Source organism: Solanum lycopersicum, chromosome 9 (assembly GCF_036512215.1).
Source record: "Solanum lycopersicum chromosome 9, SLM_r2.1".
In the NCBI taxonomy this organism is placed as follows: domain Eukaryota; kingdom Viridiplantae; phylum Streptophyta; class Magnoliopsida; order Solanales; family Solanaceae; genus Solanum; species Solanum lycopersicum.
Window position 1 is genome coordinate 56,915,326 of NC_090808.1, and position 17,454 is coordinate 56,932,779.

Consider the following 17,454-nt stretch of genomic DNA (forward strand, 5'->3'; position numbering starts at 1 on the left):
TAGAAGTCATCCATTCCAATGTTCATTCTTATAACTCCAAAATAAAGCAATTTAATTTGTTAAATATTAATATTAAAATGCTAATAACCTAACAGTATCATTTATATCGATATAAAGTATCATAGTCAAAGATACCCACAATCCTATGAAAGTATGGAAGAAGCAGGATTGTTGATGGCGCAATTAGTGAGAGTTAAGTAACTTGAGCTATTGCTGGCAAAATTTGTGGACGCTACATAGCAAAAGAACATGTTCCGGATACTATCAATATCCTACACCAATATCATTCCAAATAATCTAGCAGAATTCACACCATAAAATATATTTCATAAAAAAATAAAACTTTGTCGTACATAATACAAAGGAATAATAAATATGTTGTATTTATATTCAAATTTCATACCAACCTAACACAAATTTCATCTACAACTTCATTATTATCAAACAAATTTATAGACACTCGTCATTACTTATTCATATCAATATCACTCCAAACAGTCTACCCAATTCATACCATAAAACACATTCCTTTCATTTATTTTTAGGATAATGCACAAGTACCCCCTCGATCTGTGCCCGAAATCTCAGAGAAACACTTATACTATACTAAGGTTCTATTATCCCCTGAACTTATTTTATTAATAATTTTCTATTCCTTTTCGGCCTACGTGGTACTATCTTGTGGGCCCAACGCTAGTTGACTTTTTTTTCAAGTTAGTGTAACGTAGGCCAAAAAGGGGTAGAAAATTACTTATAAAATAAGTTCAGGGGGTAATTGGACCTTAGTATATTTTAAGTGTATCTCTGAAATTTCGGATTGAGGGGATAATTGTGCATTTTTTTAATTATTTTTTTACAAACATTTCATATATTTATAATGATGACATTATTAATGTTTTATATATTGTCACGAAATAATATGATCAAATCATTCAAATATCAATACAAAATCACCATAACAATGGTGTTTACACTGTACAAATTACAAAAACTAATATACAAAAAACTCATAACATCATTTATTCATTTTTTACATAAATTATTTTGTCATATGAAACAAACGTAGGTTCATACAAAAAAAAACACAATTGAAATCTGTTATACACAACCAAATTCAAAAATTTCCTTTTTAACTTCATTGTTTCTTAATTTTTTTTTTTGAAGTTAGAATAAAAATACAAATAACAAATCGCAATGGATACTAACCGGAAGGATCTCATCGATCACCATTTTTTATTAATATCGATAAAAATCCATCCATTACCGATTTTTAAACCAAAAATATTTTGAAATTAGTCGTGAATGACAACAATCACAGAAATAAATATTCAATGGACTAAGAAACATTTGAATAAAAAATTCTGATTTTGAATTAATTTTAACTAATTGAGTAAAAAAGAAAAACAAATTTATAGAAAAAAAATTAGAGGGAGAGAGAACATTTGAAAAAAAAATAAAATCTGATTTTTGATTTAATTATAACTGATTGAGTAAAAAAAAAAACCCTAATATTCCTATTTTGTTTTGAATTCCTAATTTTTTGCATTATTAATTATCTTTAATGTTGTCTATTTTTTTTATGATATTTTTAAAAAAACTTTTTTTAATATTATTTTTAAAAAAAATTCTTTAAAAAAATGTTACAAGCCTAAATTTATAATTGAAGTTAAAAATTTATTCTACTATAATTTGAAAATATTAGTCTAATAAATCTCATTTATAAAATTTTCAGTTGTAAAAATCTCATTTTATACAAAATAATATATCTTTTAATGGACAAAATATCATGTTAAAATTCATAAAAAAGTTTCACATTGGAGTTCTGACCCATAACTATCTTCTAACTATTTTTATTCCAACATCAAATACATGATTATTTGTTCAAGTTACCACATTAATTGCATATGAACTTGGTGATGTATTTGATAATTCTATTAAATTTTTTTTTTTTTGGTTCTTAAAATGAGAGTTTCACCGTGAGCAAATGATGCTTTCCGAATTCCAAAAAGTCAGTACATGAATTTTATTTGAATTTGGGTAGAAAATCGGCAAAGAGATGCAGAGGCAGAAGCATATTGGTTGCCGCATGATAAGGAGAGACATATGTGGAGTCCGAAATTTAAAGGTTACAAAATATTAATAAAAATTTTAAAACAGTATATAAAATTTTATATTAATCAAAACGGTAAAATTGCTGTAGATACAATGACTTACCTCACCTGAAAAAGTAAAATCGCTGCCTCTGCAGTGATTTTAATTTATTTTTTTTAAAAAAATAAGGTACATCGCTGCCGTGGCAGCGATTTATAAAAAATAAAAAAAATTAAAATTAAAATCGCTGCCTAGGCAGCGATTTTATTGATTTTTTTTAAAAAAACAAAATGGCTGCCTATAGCAATTTCCTTTATATATATATATATATAGATATATATAAATAGTATAGATGGATTGATTGATTCACATGTGAATAGTGAAGATTTTGTTTTATTGTAAATTGTTGAATAGAGAGTTTACGTGTAAATAGTATCAATATGTTTACAATGTTATAAATTGCTGAATTATCATTCATATTCATATTGCATTCTACTTTTTCAATCTTCCAACACTCTTAGGTAAATAAAGTCATTTGAATATTATGGAGAGTATAGCCAAAATTTCAGTCATTTGAACTTTTTTCTCATCGGATTCAACTAATAGGTAAATAGAGTAATGTTTTCTTATTTCTTAAAAACTATTTTTTCTTATATGTAAAATATTTATATTATTATTTTTATAGCTATGATCAAATTCAAAATGCAGTGAATTATTGTACACAAATTGTAAATAATAATGTTATGGGTGATGAACGAGTTGGTGAGTTGCACAATGATGAACCTTCCGAGCATGAATTAACAGACAGTGATGATATGTATGACGACGATGATGATAATGTGGATAATGCACCTAAAGCACCTAATGCATCCGTTGAAGATCAACTTATTAATTATCATTCTACAGCGATTCCATACTTAGATCACACTGAAGAAAATGCAGAAGATTTATCTATACGAGAGATGACGGTTCCATTCGAACGGTACTTTGAAATTCAAACAATCCTAAACATATCCAGTCAGGTTCGATTGTTGAAAACTAAATATTTTATAGTTGTTTTTTTATTTATTTATTTCATGTTGATTAATTTAATTTGTATATGCAACTAGGTATGTTATTTATGAATAAGATTCAAATGAAATCTGCAGTAAAAGCATATAGTCTTGCTATTAAAAAAGAATTTCTTTGTGATCAATCCAAAAGTAAAAGTTGGAAAGTTATTTGCAAGCGTCATGAGTTAGGGTGTGATTGGATGATTCGATTTAGAGAGATTTCAAGCGGTATGCGGAAGAGAGGAAAAATGATTGAACCGCATACTTGTCTTACAGATAACTATAAGGAGGATTATTTCAATTTAAATAATAACATGATTGCCACTTCATTATACCATATGTTATGCAAAATCCGGACATAAATATTAAGATGATCCGTGAAATTATCAAAGGAAAGCATCACTATACTCCTAGTTATAGAAAAGCACAAAAAGGTCGAAGAAAAGCATTTCGAATGGTTTATGATGATTTTGAAAGTTCATTTAAGGCATTACCTCGATACATGGCTGCACTACAATTATTCAATCCAGGCACTATTATTGAGTGGGAGCATCATTCTACAACAATGCAAGGTGAGCAAATTTTTAAATTTCTTTTTTGGGCTTTTAAACAAAGCATTGATGGTTTCAAAAGTTGTAGGCCGGTCATTTCTATCGACGGCACATTATCTTTATGGTTTGTATGATATCAAATTGTTAACTGCGGTTGGAATTGATGCGAATGGAAATATTTTTCCACTTGCATATGCTTTAGTTGCACGTGAGAGTTTTGAGTCTTGGTCATGGTTTCTCAAGTTATTATGGACACATGTAGTTTGTGAACGACAAGGAATTGGTCTTATTTCTAACCGTCATCAAGGAATCTTGCAGTGTGTTCAATCTTATGATTGGTTGAGTCCACCCAACACATGTTATAGATTTTGTGTTCGACACTTAAAAGAAAATTTTAATAAAAAATTTGTAAATAGTGAACTCGAAAATCTAATGTGGTTGGCTGCTACTGAGCATCAGGAGAAAATTTTTGTGCAACGGATGCAACAAATCAAAACATTGTCTCCTGCAGCATATGAATGGTTAAATGAATTTCCTTTGGAAAAATGGACAATGTATAAGGATGGTGGTTGTAGATGGGGTGCCATGACGACAAATGTGTCTGAGTCATATAATGGTTTATTGAAAAAAGCTCGGGGGCTTCCTGTGACTGCCATGGTTCGAATGACGTTCAAAGCTCTCGTTGATCGTTTTGTCGAAAGAAACAATCTTGCAATTACATTACTTCAAAGTAATATGCCATGGCCTCTTGCGATAGAAAAAAAATTTAATGATTATTATCAAAGAGCTCAAGGGCACATAGATATGATGACTTACGACACAGGTTTGGAGTTTTTGAAATTCTTACTTTTGCTCATGATGGTAAAGGTGGAAATGTCCACAAGGTTACTGTAAAAGGTAAGAAATGTTCTTGTGGAAAATGGAGAAACTATCATATGTCTTGTTCGCATGTCATCAAATTTTGTGTACTTCGCGGAATCGAGCCAAAATCTTATGTAAGTAAATTCTACAGTGCAAAATATTACAAACGAACACACAATGAGACATTTAACCTAGTGGGTGATGAAATGTATTGGCCACCAGCTCCTTTTAATTTAATAATACTGAATATTTGCGGACAAGTGGTACGCAAGTAAGACGCCGACTTAAGAATGGTATGGATATAGCTCCGGCTCGCATGACTAGAAAATGTAGTGTTTGTAAGGAGACAGGTCACATAAAGGTACAATGTCCTACTCGATTTTAAATATTGTATTTTTATTATCTTGATATTAATATTATGATATATCTTTTATATTTATTTGTTGACATGAATTTAATTTGTCTTGTGCATTTTAAATATTGTACGTATAATATCTTTACATTATTATTATATTATTGATTTGAACTCTATTAAAAAATAATGATTTGACCTAATATAAAAGGTATTGATTTGACCTAACATAAAAAGTATTGATTTGACATATGACATGAAGAAAATTAAATCCTCCAAACTTGTTCAAACATAAAAAAAGAAGAAGGAAGAATCTCATTACTTTGTTCAGACTTGCACGAAACAACAAAATTTACATATTTTAAAATTCGAATCTTCAGCCTTTTAGAATAAAGGTGCATAAAAAAAATTATTCTTCTGAATCCGAATCTTCTACATCTTCATTTTCATCTTCATTTTCAAAATCTTCCTCAATTTGATAGTGACTACCTGTTCCACATCTAGTTGATTTGTGTAGCCTAGATGTTCTCCGAGGTGGATTTTGTCTATTAAGAACTAAATGTTGTGAACCCCAGCATTAAATCTTGAATCATCGGACACAGTTACCTATAATACAATATAATATAATATAATATAATCAAATAAACATGCAACAAAATTAAAAAAAATTATAAAAAGTTAAAAAAAATTGTATGAAAATTATTATACTTACATTTGAAAAATTCAATCTTCCACCAAATGGAGAATTATGTATAGGAAATTCACGCATACCATGTTGAATACCATATTGAGATCCTCTAAATTGCGCAAAACCAAATATTGAAACCTGTGGAGTTACAAAACCAATTGTTTGCTGACTAGTAAAATTAACAGTAGAACCGAGCGACTTCCTCTACATATTGTCTCATTTCATTAGATTGATTTTCATCATTTTCAATCATCCGAGCTCGACGATACTGCATTTCATGACCCCTAGCCTATAATAAATAAATAAATATTAATAACAAAAAATTATTAAAGATTGACATAATAATTTAAAATTTACATAATATACATACTAATGCCTCATGTCTTCCTGCCATGTGTTGATACCCTTTTTGTACAACATATTGTGGATTTCCAATGACCATGCGGGTATGCCTCATGTACCAACGAAAGTAATCTGTTTGATCACTTACAAATGGAGGTTGAAATATACGATTTTGACGTTGTTCCCATATGTAGTTAAATGCATCTATATCTTCTTGTTTTATTTTGGATCGTTTATCACGCTTAAAATGATATTCGGAAATTGGGTACACGGTCCAGGAATATGTTGTAAATAACTGAATTGTCTCACAACACGATCAACCATGTGCCACTCACGATAAATTCCATAAATCGTGGCACCTGTGCCATCCAGACGCGTTGTCCTGACCGACACCACTCAGGCAATCCATTAATAACATCTTCCGAATAAGGCTGCCAAATAAACTATAAAAAAAATAATTAAGATAATTATAAAAACAACATTGGCAAAAAAAAATATGTACGTGAAAATGAACAATCTTACAAAATAATTTTTTTGTACCATTGTGTCATAACATATTTTACTTTTAAGGACCTAACAAGAATCTATATATATGTCATTTTATTCACATAATATTCTTGGGTAGTGAAACATAAGTGCCTCATTTAAAGATCTACCAAATATATTTTTATTAAAATAAAATAAAATATGAATATTTTAAGATACTAATAATACTAAATACCTGTTCATCAGTTAGATTATCTAGTACAATCCTAATCACACCGATTACAGTTCGTGCCTCATTTTGATAATTTCTACGTCGCATCCATTTACGTGCAACCGCAGTGGAAGCCTCAAGTTGATTGGTTCTTAGAGGCTTTGACAATGGTTGCAGGGGAATAATTCTTTCCCATGCCCAAATCTACAATAAATAAATTCACCATTACTTATAATGCACTTGAATTTAAAAGTGCATATTACTAGTATACAAAAAATATTTAATTAAAAAATATGTATACCTGCACTAAAGAGAGAAATCCACAAACTTCATTTGATTTTTTCATTGATGCACGGCATAAACAATTATACAAATATGATAATGTGGTTGATCCTCATGCTTGAGTTGACATTAAATCTAAATTTCTCATGTCAATCAAAATGTCTAAATTAATCTTATTATTAGATTTATCCGGAAAATATTGATCCACCACATAACCATAATAAATATAATCTAAATCTTTGTTGAACTTCATGCTCATTTGAGTTATCATTAATACCATCCAAACCTTCGATATAATCAATCAATTTATATGTTAACAATCTACTAACACCAGAAAAACAACTAGTATCGGGTAACCATCCTGTTAATTCAAATATCATTTCTTGTCTACCTATAATCCCTAAAGAATCAGCTCCATTTAAAATTATACGACTACCATCTACTACCATTCCGAATAAAATTTCAATATCTTGTAAAGTTATGGTAGTCTCGCCAGTTCGCATGTGAAAAGTATGAGTTTCTGGACGCCACCTTTCAATTAAAGCAGAAATTAATCCGGAGTCATACGGCACACATCCTACATCAAGAATTCCTTTAAATCTACAATTTTCAAAATATTGAAGGATGCGAGAATGTAATGGATGATATTTTATATGTTGCCAAAATTCAATATCACCACGACGCGTATATAAGCAAGACCTCTCTTCTTTTATGCTACCATTCCAAATTCCTTCGGAACGATGGTGAACTTGAATTTTTAATACATCATGCTCTACTGGACCAGGATGTACGTATACATTTGACGGATGCATATCTATACACAAAAAATAAAAAGAAATATTAACATTAATATAAGTTTCAAACGATTGAATATATCAACAATATCATATAAAAGTATAAAATAAATTTAAAATAAAATAAATTCAAACTCACCTTATAAAGAAAAGGCTTTTAAAAATAACAAGAATTTTAAGATTGTTGGAAGATTGAAAGTAGAATGCAATATAAATATGAATCATAATTCAGCAATTTATAACATTGTAAACATATTGATACTATTTACCCGTGAACTCTCTATTCAACTATTTACAACAAAATAAAATCTTTACTATTCACATGTGAATCAATCAATCCATCATGTGATTATCTTTATATATATATATATATATATATATCATTTTGTTTTTAAAAAAAATCAATAAAATTGCTGCCTTAATTTTTTATTTAAAAAATTTAATTATTTGAATTTAAAATTTTATTTGAATTCAAATATTATTTAAATTTAAAGTCAATATAATATCTTTTTTTAGAAAGAAAATATATTTATTACTTTACTTATTTTTATTTTTTTAAAAAATAATGTATATTTTATTATAAGTTATATATTTAAATTTTAAAAATATTATAATCTTTTTTTTATATAAAATCGCTGCTTTAACATTTTTTTTAATTTTTTTTGCAAATAGCTTCCTAGGCAGCGATTTTAAAAAAAAATTATAAAGTCGCTGCCAAGGTAGCGATTTATAAATTATTCTTTTTATTTTACAAAATGTTAAATCATTGGTGTGGTAGCGATTTAAAAAAAATTATAAATACCTGCCAAGGCAGCGATGTACCTTATTTTTTAGAAAAATTAAAATCGCTGCCTTGGCAACGATTTAAAAAAAAATTGAAATCGCTGCAGAGGCAGCGATTTTGCTTTTTCAAGTGAGGTAAGTCGTTGCATCTGCAGCGATTTTACCTTTTTGGTTAATATAAAATTTTATTTACCGTTTTGGAATTTTTATTAATATTTTGTACCCTTTAAGTTTCGGACTCGACATAAGTGCAACATTAGTTTTTTGTTTTTTTTAGAGATACGATATATTAATGAATCTGAATGGTGTTAAGACACTTGTACAAATCAGATTCTTTTAGATTCATTAAGAGACTTTTTTTTAAAAAAAAGAACCAAACAAGTTTAATGGGCTGAATCTTAATTATTAAGATTAAGATCTTAAAATAAACATATTTAATGGGCTGAATCTAATTATTAAGAGTCAGACCTCATTAAGTGCAAACAAATAAGCCTAAACATAGCAAAAGTCCATACGGATCTACAGTGTTGAAAAAATCCAATCCATATATTCAACTATATCTAATACAAAATTATAATGGGTAAGTAAGAAAATTAATTGAATAAGGGTAACATTCACATATAGCAAACACAAAATTCATATTTGTATGTTATAACAAAGTTTGCATAATTGCGCTCCATAGCAAACATATATATGTATAATTCGCTATACATATACAATTGAAACGAATTGTATAAAACGAGAAAGAGATAAATTATATACAATTTGAATTTGTATAAAACGAGAAAGAGAGAAGGGCAAAAAGAGATTTGAACATAAAAATATTTGTATTGTATAATTATAAGTGTATAACACGATTATTAATCTGTATGCTTTGGCATTCATTCCAATTGTATAAGTATATATTTAAAATTTGTATACAAATAAGAAACTTACTTGGCTGTAAGTTGTATAAGTATACTTTTTTCGTGATGACTTTCAGTTGTATATGTATATGTTATTATACGTATTTAAATATAAATCTGTATATGTATATATAACTATATTATCGTATATTCCACAGTTTACATATATGGAATTTACATATATATAAAATTTTGTATTAGCTATTAATAGTATATGTATATGTTCTCTGTATTAGACTTGTCAATTGTATATGCATATATGTATATGTATAAGTGTAGTCTATATATATGATTTTGTATGAGTGTAATATGTATATAATTAAAAATCTATATTAGTGGAAATAATACATAATTTATTTTTTCAAAAAAAAATTGATTTGAAGAGAGATTTTAGGAGAAATCAAAAGAAATTGAAAGAGAAAAAATAGGAAAGAATTGTATAAAAATAATCAATTTTCACTTTCTTAAAATATGGTTGGGGGGGGGGGGGCAACCAATTTTAAAAAAATAATGGATTTGAGGAAAAATCGACAGAAATTAGGAGAGAAAGATAGGGAATATGTTTGTATAAAAACAAGTCTTCCGTTTCTCTAAATTAGCAGGCCGCAATCACACGGCAAAAGTCAAATAACATTTGCTGCCAACTAAAAATAAATGACAGAGTAGCTATAATATTTATTTTGATTTAAATGTTTGTTATTATGAACAATTTTCCCATCAAATAATTATCAAATCAACATATTGTCTCGTTTACCAAATACATTTCTAAGTCTCTCAAATAATCATGTGAATGAAGCATTGTCTTCTGTTGAGCTGTCAATATGGGTTAGCCCATCCATTCGGGCTTACTCGTACATGTTTGACATTTTACAGGTCAGGCCGGATTAGCCCATTTTTTGCGCGGGCCAGAAAATGATCGACCCAATACACAAATATGTGGACTACATGATTGCCAAGCCGGTCCATTTTTTAAAAAATTATATATTTGTTATAATTATTAATTAAATTATAAATTTAAAATATTATCATAAATATCGACAAAACAATATTACATGATATTAATGTTATAATTGTTAATCAAATCCACAAAAAAATTATCTTTATAATATTTTTAAAGTTTTTTTTCAAGTAAAAATATAAATATCTAAATAGAAATATTAAAATATCAACCTAATTGTTTTGAGTTTGGACTTTCTTTAATTTTTTAAATTTTAATATTATATCATATTTTTTTAATGGGAAAATTGTGTATAACAGCAAACTAATAAATTAAATTAATTGCTATAACAATCATTTGATTTAATTGTGTCCCATAGCAAACTGTTTGTTAGTCACCTCTCTCCCTCAAACTCTCGTTCGCCACTCTCCTCTCTCGCTTCATCTCTTACTTGCTTCCTCTCACTTTTATACAAACACAAGTGTATAAAATCTGTTTCTATTTGTATAAAGCGAGAAAAAATTGTATAAATACATATATTTTTGTTCTCCTCTCTCCCCTCTCCAGATCTCGCTCGCCACTCCCCCTAATCTCGCTGTCACCCTCGCCTCTCTCGCTTACACAAACAGAAACGAAATGTGTAAATTGTGTTTCTGTTATATAAAACGAGAAAAAATTGTATATACAAATGCAAATACACATATTTTCGTCCTATACACTTATATTTATACAATAAAAGTATTTCCATGCCCAGTTTGTTTTGCCTTTCTCTCTTCTTGATTTTATACAAATTCAAATTGTATATAATTTCTCTTTCTTGCTTTACACAATTCGATTCAATTGTATATTTCCTGCCCAAGTCTCTTTTGCCTTTCTCTCTTTCTCATTTTATACAAATTCAAATTGTATATAATCGTTCTATACACTTATAATTATACAATTCATTTTATACAATTCTCTGCCCAAGTCTCTTTCTCTTTCTCGTTTTATACAATTCGCTTCAGTTATAAATATGTATAGCGAATTATACATTTATATGTTTACTATGGAGTGCAATTATGCAAACTTTCCTATATGTGAAAGTTGTCCTTTTTTAATTAATTTTTATTGGCCCACGAGCCGATCCAACCTAAAATTTTCAAGTCCCACCAATTAGCATGATTATTTAAACTGGGCTAAAAATCTTTTTTTTTTAAATGGGCTCCAAAATTTTTAGCCCAACCCTATTAAATCCTGAATTAACCAAGTCAGCCCAACGGACCTAACTCATATTGACGGCTCTAATCTTTTGAATCAATCAAAGCATATGAAAGTAATTTACAATTTAATGTCCGATTGGATCGATTTTTAACCAAAACATGAATACCCAAAAATCTTTCCATCAAAATATTGACTTCTTCTATCATTTGATTGTTTTCTTTCTTTTAATAGATATGCTTACACATCTTCTACAACCTCCGTTACATTACAAAAGTAATGCACCACAGTAAGCATAACTTTTAAGACCCATTTCATAATTGTTAAGAATTTTACAAGCCATCATAATTGAATTCAATGAAGTTTGACTTAAAAGGATTTTCGTGTTTCGGTATAAATATTACTTCTTCGAGTTTATATGACTTTCTTTCTTTTTAATTACTTTAAAAAAAATGACATATTTCTATATTAAGTACCAACTTAACTTTAAAATACTCGTTTTACCCTTAATGAAATGATTTATATTCACACAAATATCTCACAAGTTTCTAAAGTCTTCATTTTTTTCTTAAAACTCAGTTGAGTCAAACTAACTCATATACAATGGGACGGAGGGAGTATAACTTTTCATACCCTTGCGTAAGTAAATATCTTTGAGAAAAAGTCATTGCAAACCCAGGTAAAACTGTATATTTAGTGGCTCCATGCATCTCAATTTACACATCAATTTCCATGTTGTCAATGAGCCTAACCTTTCCAAACCATACTGCTACACAAAATACAACTGGTCTCTTGATGGTTTCCACTGGCTCTAAACTTTCTTGATCCACAATCTGATGCAAGGAAGGTGTCAGCAATGAGGTAAAACAAAACCAAAAAATCGAAATGAACTTTTTATTTGTATTAGTGATGACCTTCATGTTGCTAAACAAAAATACTGTGGAACATTGCACAGGTTCATGTCCGGATAAAGCTTCCAAGACACTAAAGATACCAAATACTGGTGATGTGTGTACTAGTTCAAGAGGGTAGTAAAGGAGAAGTGGTGTAACTAGAGAGCTTTATCATGTTACTCGCTCCTTAAAAAAGCCGTTGTATGGTACTCGTGTATTCTATTGGTAAATATATGTTACAGCTAGAGGACCTTGAAAGCACTATTGACAAGATTATGCCATACTTCCTTCAGTAATTTGTTTATCTATATGAAAGATATTATTTTTCTTTAAGTTCTCACCTCAGCATAATCAACCGTTCCACCGGCTTCAGATATGGTAAGAATGGCAGTATTTATCAGTTCTCTGCAGTTAACCTGACCATTTCCTGCTTCAACTTGTGCTGAAGACAGAGCACCACTAATTGATAAAGCCTGTGGAATAGTACAACGAGCAAAAAGTTTCAATTAACACAAACACCAGATAATGATAGAGAGAACCTTAGTAGGAAATCAGTTTTTGCAAACGTATTATCCCAGATATTTTGATTCTGAATAAGCTAATGGTTGCCATAATTAGTATATCTAAGAAGCAGGTTTTTATTATCATATAATAAGAGATAATGATAGCAGAAGAAGCACCCTTTGTCTGTCCACAGGTGAAAGTTTCACATTACGGGAACTCATTGCAAGGCCATCATGTTCTCGTACTATTTCAGAACCAATCACCTTTATCCCAAAATCAAGATCTCGGACCTGAAATAGAATTACGTTCAGACGATCAATTAAAAAATCACATCAGACTTCAGCTCTAAAGCATACTACTTGACTAAGACTAGCAAAGTAAAAAAACTAAGCAACATTTCAACATCTTCCTGATTAGCACTTTTACTTTCAGAAGAGCAGATATGGCCATATTTGGGGTGGCATTCGGTCTTTACAAAGTATGGTTTCCATAATTCGGTAATTGAAAGTAGATACTACAAAGTTTGGTCCGGTACAGTAAATTCCGGCACAATAATTACGTATTAACAGGGTGGAGTATTTCAATTATCTCTTAATCCTGGGTACGTTGTTGTTATACTGATAGATGTTAGATGGCCAAATACATAAGTTGCCCGTTAAAGTTGCCATGAATTTTCATTTTGACACCTAAACTAAAGCTTGTTCCTATTATACCCTTCAACACTTCTTTAAATGTGTGTATTGAACGTCTAAGTCACAATCTCTCATTCAAACAAAGAATGTGCTTTTACAAACGCTTTGATACAAAAAATGTGACCAAGAAATGACTGGCACATAAACAGAAGAAGAAAAGGTTCTTCTCTTTCCTCAAGTTGTGTATTTCAATTACGAAAACAAAACAGAAAACTCCATCCACGAAAAACATAATCACCTCTTCGCCAGTAAAAGCAACGACGGCTACTAAATTCACCACCATCATTTTTTATTACATCCATCTCATTACCACCATCCATCCACTCTTCAGGATCAACCATCAACATCAAACTCATCATTCATCACTCCACTCTCATTCCATAACCTCCAAAGCCAACATAAAGGAATCATTGCCACTGCGGAATCGATGTTTTTGGTGATAAATGCTTACCAAGGTCGAAGAAATCAATAAATAGTAGTAAAGCAAAAGTTAAGACTTTGATGAGCATCGCAAATCAGAACAAACTCCATCACCTCACTCCCTTCATTCACTTATTGATTTTGTTCCTTTCTGGGTATACACCCCCATTGAATGATTGGATTTTCAAGAAATCAAATAAATTGGAAAACAGTGCTTATAGCTAATTAAAAAATAAAATTTACCACATAGAAATGCTAAATCCGAAGAATTCTTAGATACAGCAAAGGGACTGTTGTGGTATCTTTTGGGAGTCCATAATCAAAAACTATAAATGAGATAACATCTATCTTTTACCATAAAATTTACCACTTAGGAGTCGTTTGGGGTGAGATATAACGCATAATAATCTCAAGTGATAAAATGTCTGTGTTTGGTTGGACGCATTAGGCATATACCTTAGTAATGAGATAACTTATCTCAAGATTGAAAACTTATAATACCTCCATCCAAACAGCTAGTACAAACTCAGTTATCCAACATTTCAACAGAAAAAAAAAATAAGATGAAATTTTTAGCAAATCTTACCATTCTCTGAATAATCCTCCATTGTTGATAATCCTTCTTACCAAAGACGACAACATCAGGCTCAACTATATTAAACAGCTTGGTAACAACAGTAGCAACCCCTCTAAAGAAAACAGGCCTACTATTCCCACACAATCCCTTTTCCAATTTTTCAGCTCTAACCCAAGTTTCATGGCCCATCCCTTTATCTTCAACACAAGACACCACCATTCCCCCACTCTCTTCTAAATTCCTGTCAGACCCATTTCCAATTTGAGAATTCCCATAGTCATACAGATTTTTGGGGTTGAATACAACATCAACCCCACCAGGTACAGAGTTGAGTTTCTGTATATCGCCTTGAAAATCAGATGGGTATGTTGAAAGATCTTCATTGGGTGAGAATTGACCTGGATTAACATAGATGGAGACAACTATAAGGTCAGCTTGATTGTGTGCTTCTTGGATTAGAGAAAGATGACCTTGATGGAGGTAGCCCATGGTGGGTACAAAGCCAATTGTATTGCCTTGGGCTCTCATGCTCCTTGTCCATTTTCTCATCTCATCCTTGTCTGTGATGATAATTGCTTCTTTAGCTGCCATTTTCGATTAGCGGCAGCCGCCAGTATGAGTTTTACTCTCTCTATTAGAATAGGGTGAACGAGTTTCAGGTTCTTTCCTACAAATACTCCCTCCTGTCTCTTTTAACACTTGTCACCCATTGTTTCAATAATATATTCTACTGTATTATATTACACAGATATAATTTTTAGCTAGATTATATTATTTATTATTATTTAATAATAATTTAATTGTTTGATTTGATTATATTGTAATGTATTATAATTTATAAATATAGTAAAATATTTTTAATTATTTTAGAATAGATTTGTCTAGATTTAAATAATAAGATTAATAATAAAATTGTCTTTTTAAATATCATGTAAAGATATAATTAGAAAAAAATTAAGTAATAATGGAACACACAAAATTGGTTGTTCCATAAAATAGAAATTTTCGTTTTTACATAACAAAGAATTTAACAATCAGTATAATACTTTTTAAGTAACAACCAAAACAAACATTGTAGATATAGTAACGATACAATACAATACAATACAATGAATAATGATGATCCAAACATAGTGTAAGTCTTAATATGATTCTTAGTTTAAATATTAAATATTTTTCATTTCTTATGATATTTTCTCGGGAAAATGCACAAGTACCCTCTCAGACTATGCCCGAAATTTCAGAGACACACTTATACTATACTTAGGTCTTATTAGCCTCCTGAACTTATTTAATAAGTAATTTTCTACCCCTTTTCGACCTACGTGGCACTAACTTGAAAAGAAAAAGTCAACTAGCGTTATGCCCACAAGATAGTGCCAGATAGGCCGAAAAAGGGTAGAAAATTATTAATAAAATAAGTCCGGGGGGTAATAGGACTTTAATATAATATAAGTGTGTCTCTGAGATTTCGGGCATAGGTTGAGGGGTACTTGTGCATTATCCCTATTTTTTCTATTTTATCCTTTACGTAGGGTGTAGAGTTTTTGGCTAAAATATAACTCAAATTTAATATACATTTTTATATTATCTAAGTGAAAAAAAAATATTCTTATACTATCCACAGAATAATAAGAGTCATATATTCTTCAGTCTATTTTTATTAAAAAGATTGAATCAAAAAAATATATTTTTCTAATCTGATCATGTCTAAGTCACCACGAGAAGATCAAAGTTACCTAAAAAGAATAAGGATATGAATAGAAAATTAATTTTTCGTCACACTCAAAATTAAATTTTGTGTGTTGTTAGTTTAAATGTATTTTGCATCATCAAGTAAATTAACTTGCAACAATACATATGTCTTGAAATATTTATACAATAGATTCCGATGTTTAGAAAAGTTATGTAAACAAATTCATTTTAAAAGTACTTCGCTCAACTATTTAGAGATTTTCTTTAATTAAATATTTTGTACGTATATATGTTATATACAATGCAATTCACATTTTATATAACGTATAAAAATACTAAAAGGTTAGTGAAATGATGTAAGCGTTTAGTTATGAAAATAAAAAAATAATTACTTTATATGAAATTTTTGAAATTGAAATTGTATTTGGCTATACTTTTTACTAAGAATATTTATAATTTGAATATATTTTTTCTGAAAACTATCTAAACCCTCAATTCTTAACAATTAAAAAAATCACCCAACTAAGTAGCTTAACCATATGAACATATATATATTCGACTTGATACATTTTTTTATTGGTGGCGTGAGTTTTTTACAAAAGTAAACAAAAGGATGCATCTTGGAACTTTTTAGATAGTGCAAGAATGTTTTTTGTTTACTTATATAACATAAGGATGTACTTTAAGCAGGGTTTGATATTAGCCAAAAACTCAAGATACTCTAGGGGTGTACATAGGTCAGTTTGGTATGATTTTTCATTTAAAAAAAACTAAATCAATTATGTCGATTTATTAAATCTAAAAACCAAATCAACCACATAAAGTTAGATTTTTCGATTTCGGCTTAGTCGATTCTTTCGATTCTTCAATTTCTTTTATTTTTTCACAACTATACGGTATTTGAAAAAAAGATCAAATATATTTTTACTTACCTGTATAGTAAGCTAAACTTTGAAAATACTAAATGAATAGAATCTTTTAAAAGACAGTGAAATTCACATGAGGGCAAAATACTTTTATTGAAATATCAATGTTCATTATATTAAACTAGAGAACATGTTCGTGCTTCGCGTGAAGGTTAATAGATATGTATAATGATGTTTTTTTTCTTTTGGATTAATTACATTATTATATAATTTGA

The 17,454-nt window shown here is 29.4% G+C and overlaps 2 protein-coding genes and 1 long non-coding RNA gene across 3 annotated transcripts; 1 reads left to right on the forward strand and 2 right to left on the reverse strand.

Annotated features, from left to right (window-relative positions):
• Positions 1 to 5,199: 5,199 nt before the first annotated feature.
• LOC104649250 (serine/threonine-protein phosphatase 7 long form homolog) lies at positions 5,200 to 7,920 on the reverse strand. The gene is made up of 6 exons (XM_069288817.1): positions 7,850 to 7,920; positions 6,936 to 7,730; positions 6,659 to 6,838; positions 5,966 to 6,380; positions 5,620 to 5,884; positions 5,200 to 5,513 (listed from the first exon to the last, which is right to left on the reverse strand). The coding sequence occupies exons 2-4, from the start codon at positions 6,978 to 6,980 to the stop codon at positions 6,243 to 6,245; spliced, it is 363 nt and encodes a 120-aa protein (XP_069144918.1). The 5' UTR covers positions 6,981 to 7,730; positions 7,850 to 7,920; the 3' UTR covers positions 5,200 to 5,513; positions 5,620 to 5,884; positions 5,966 to 6,242.
• A 4,150-nt stretch (positions 7,921 to 12,070) lies between these two features.
• LOC101260172 (pantoate--beta-alanine ligase) lies at positions 12,071 to 15,332 on the reverse strand. The gene is made up of 4 exons (XM_004247048.5): positions 14,628 to 15,332; positions 13,106 to 13,219; positions 12,767 to 12,898; positions 12,071 to 12,365 (listed from the first exon to the last, which is right to left on the reverse strand). Exons 1-4 carry the CDS (start codon positions 15,207 to 15,209, stop codon positions 12,249 to 12,251), a joined length of 945 nt encoding a protein of 314 aa, XP_004247096.1. The 5' UTR covers positions 15,210 to 15,332; the 3' UTR covers positions 12,071 to 12,248.
• Positions 12,261 to 12,733, forward strand: LOC112942133 (uncharacterized). The gene is made up of 2 exons (XR_003248124.1): positions 12,261 to 12,393; positions 12,488 to 12,733. It is a non-coding gene; the product is annotated as an uncharacterized lncRNA (long non-coding RNA).
• Positions 15,333 to 17,454: the final 2,122 nt, after the last annotated feature.

Bases quoted from the DNA above. Each gene is read 5' to 3' on its own strand.
- LOC101260172 (XM_004247048.5), bottom strand. From the start codon at position 15,209: ATGGCAGCTAAAGAAGCAATTATCATCACAGACAAGGATGAGATGAGA. The intron at 12,899-13,105 runs GTGCTTCTTCTG...ACTATTCCACAG, and splicing joins CACCTGTGGACAGACAAAGG to GCTTTATCAATTAGTGGTGC. The intron at 12,366-12,766 runs GTGAGAACTTAA...TCCTTGCATCAG, and splicing joins GAACGGTTGATTATGCTGAG to ATTGTGGATCAAGAAAGTTT.
- LOC104649250 (XM_069288817.1), bottom strand. From the start codon at position 6,980: ATGAAAAAATCAAATGAAGTTTGTGGATTTCTCTCTTTAGTGCAG. The intron at 6,839-6,935 runs GTATACATATTT...TATTTATTGTAG, and splicing joins GATTTCTCTCTTTAGTGCAG to ATTTGGGCATGGGAAAGAAT. The intron at 6,381-6,658 runs GTATTTAGTATT...TTTTTTTTATAG, and splicing joins ATAATCTAACTGATGAACAG to TTTATTTGGCAGCCTTATTC.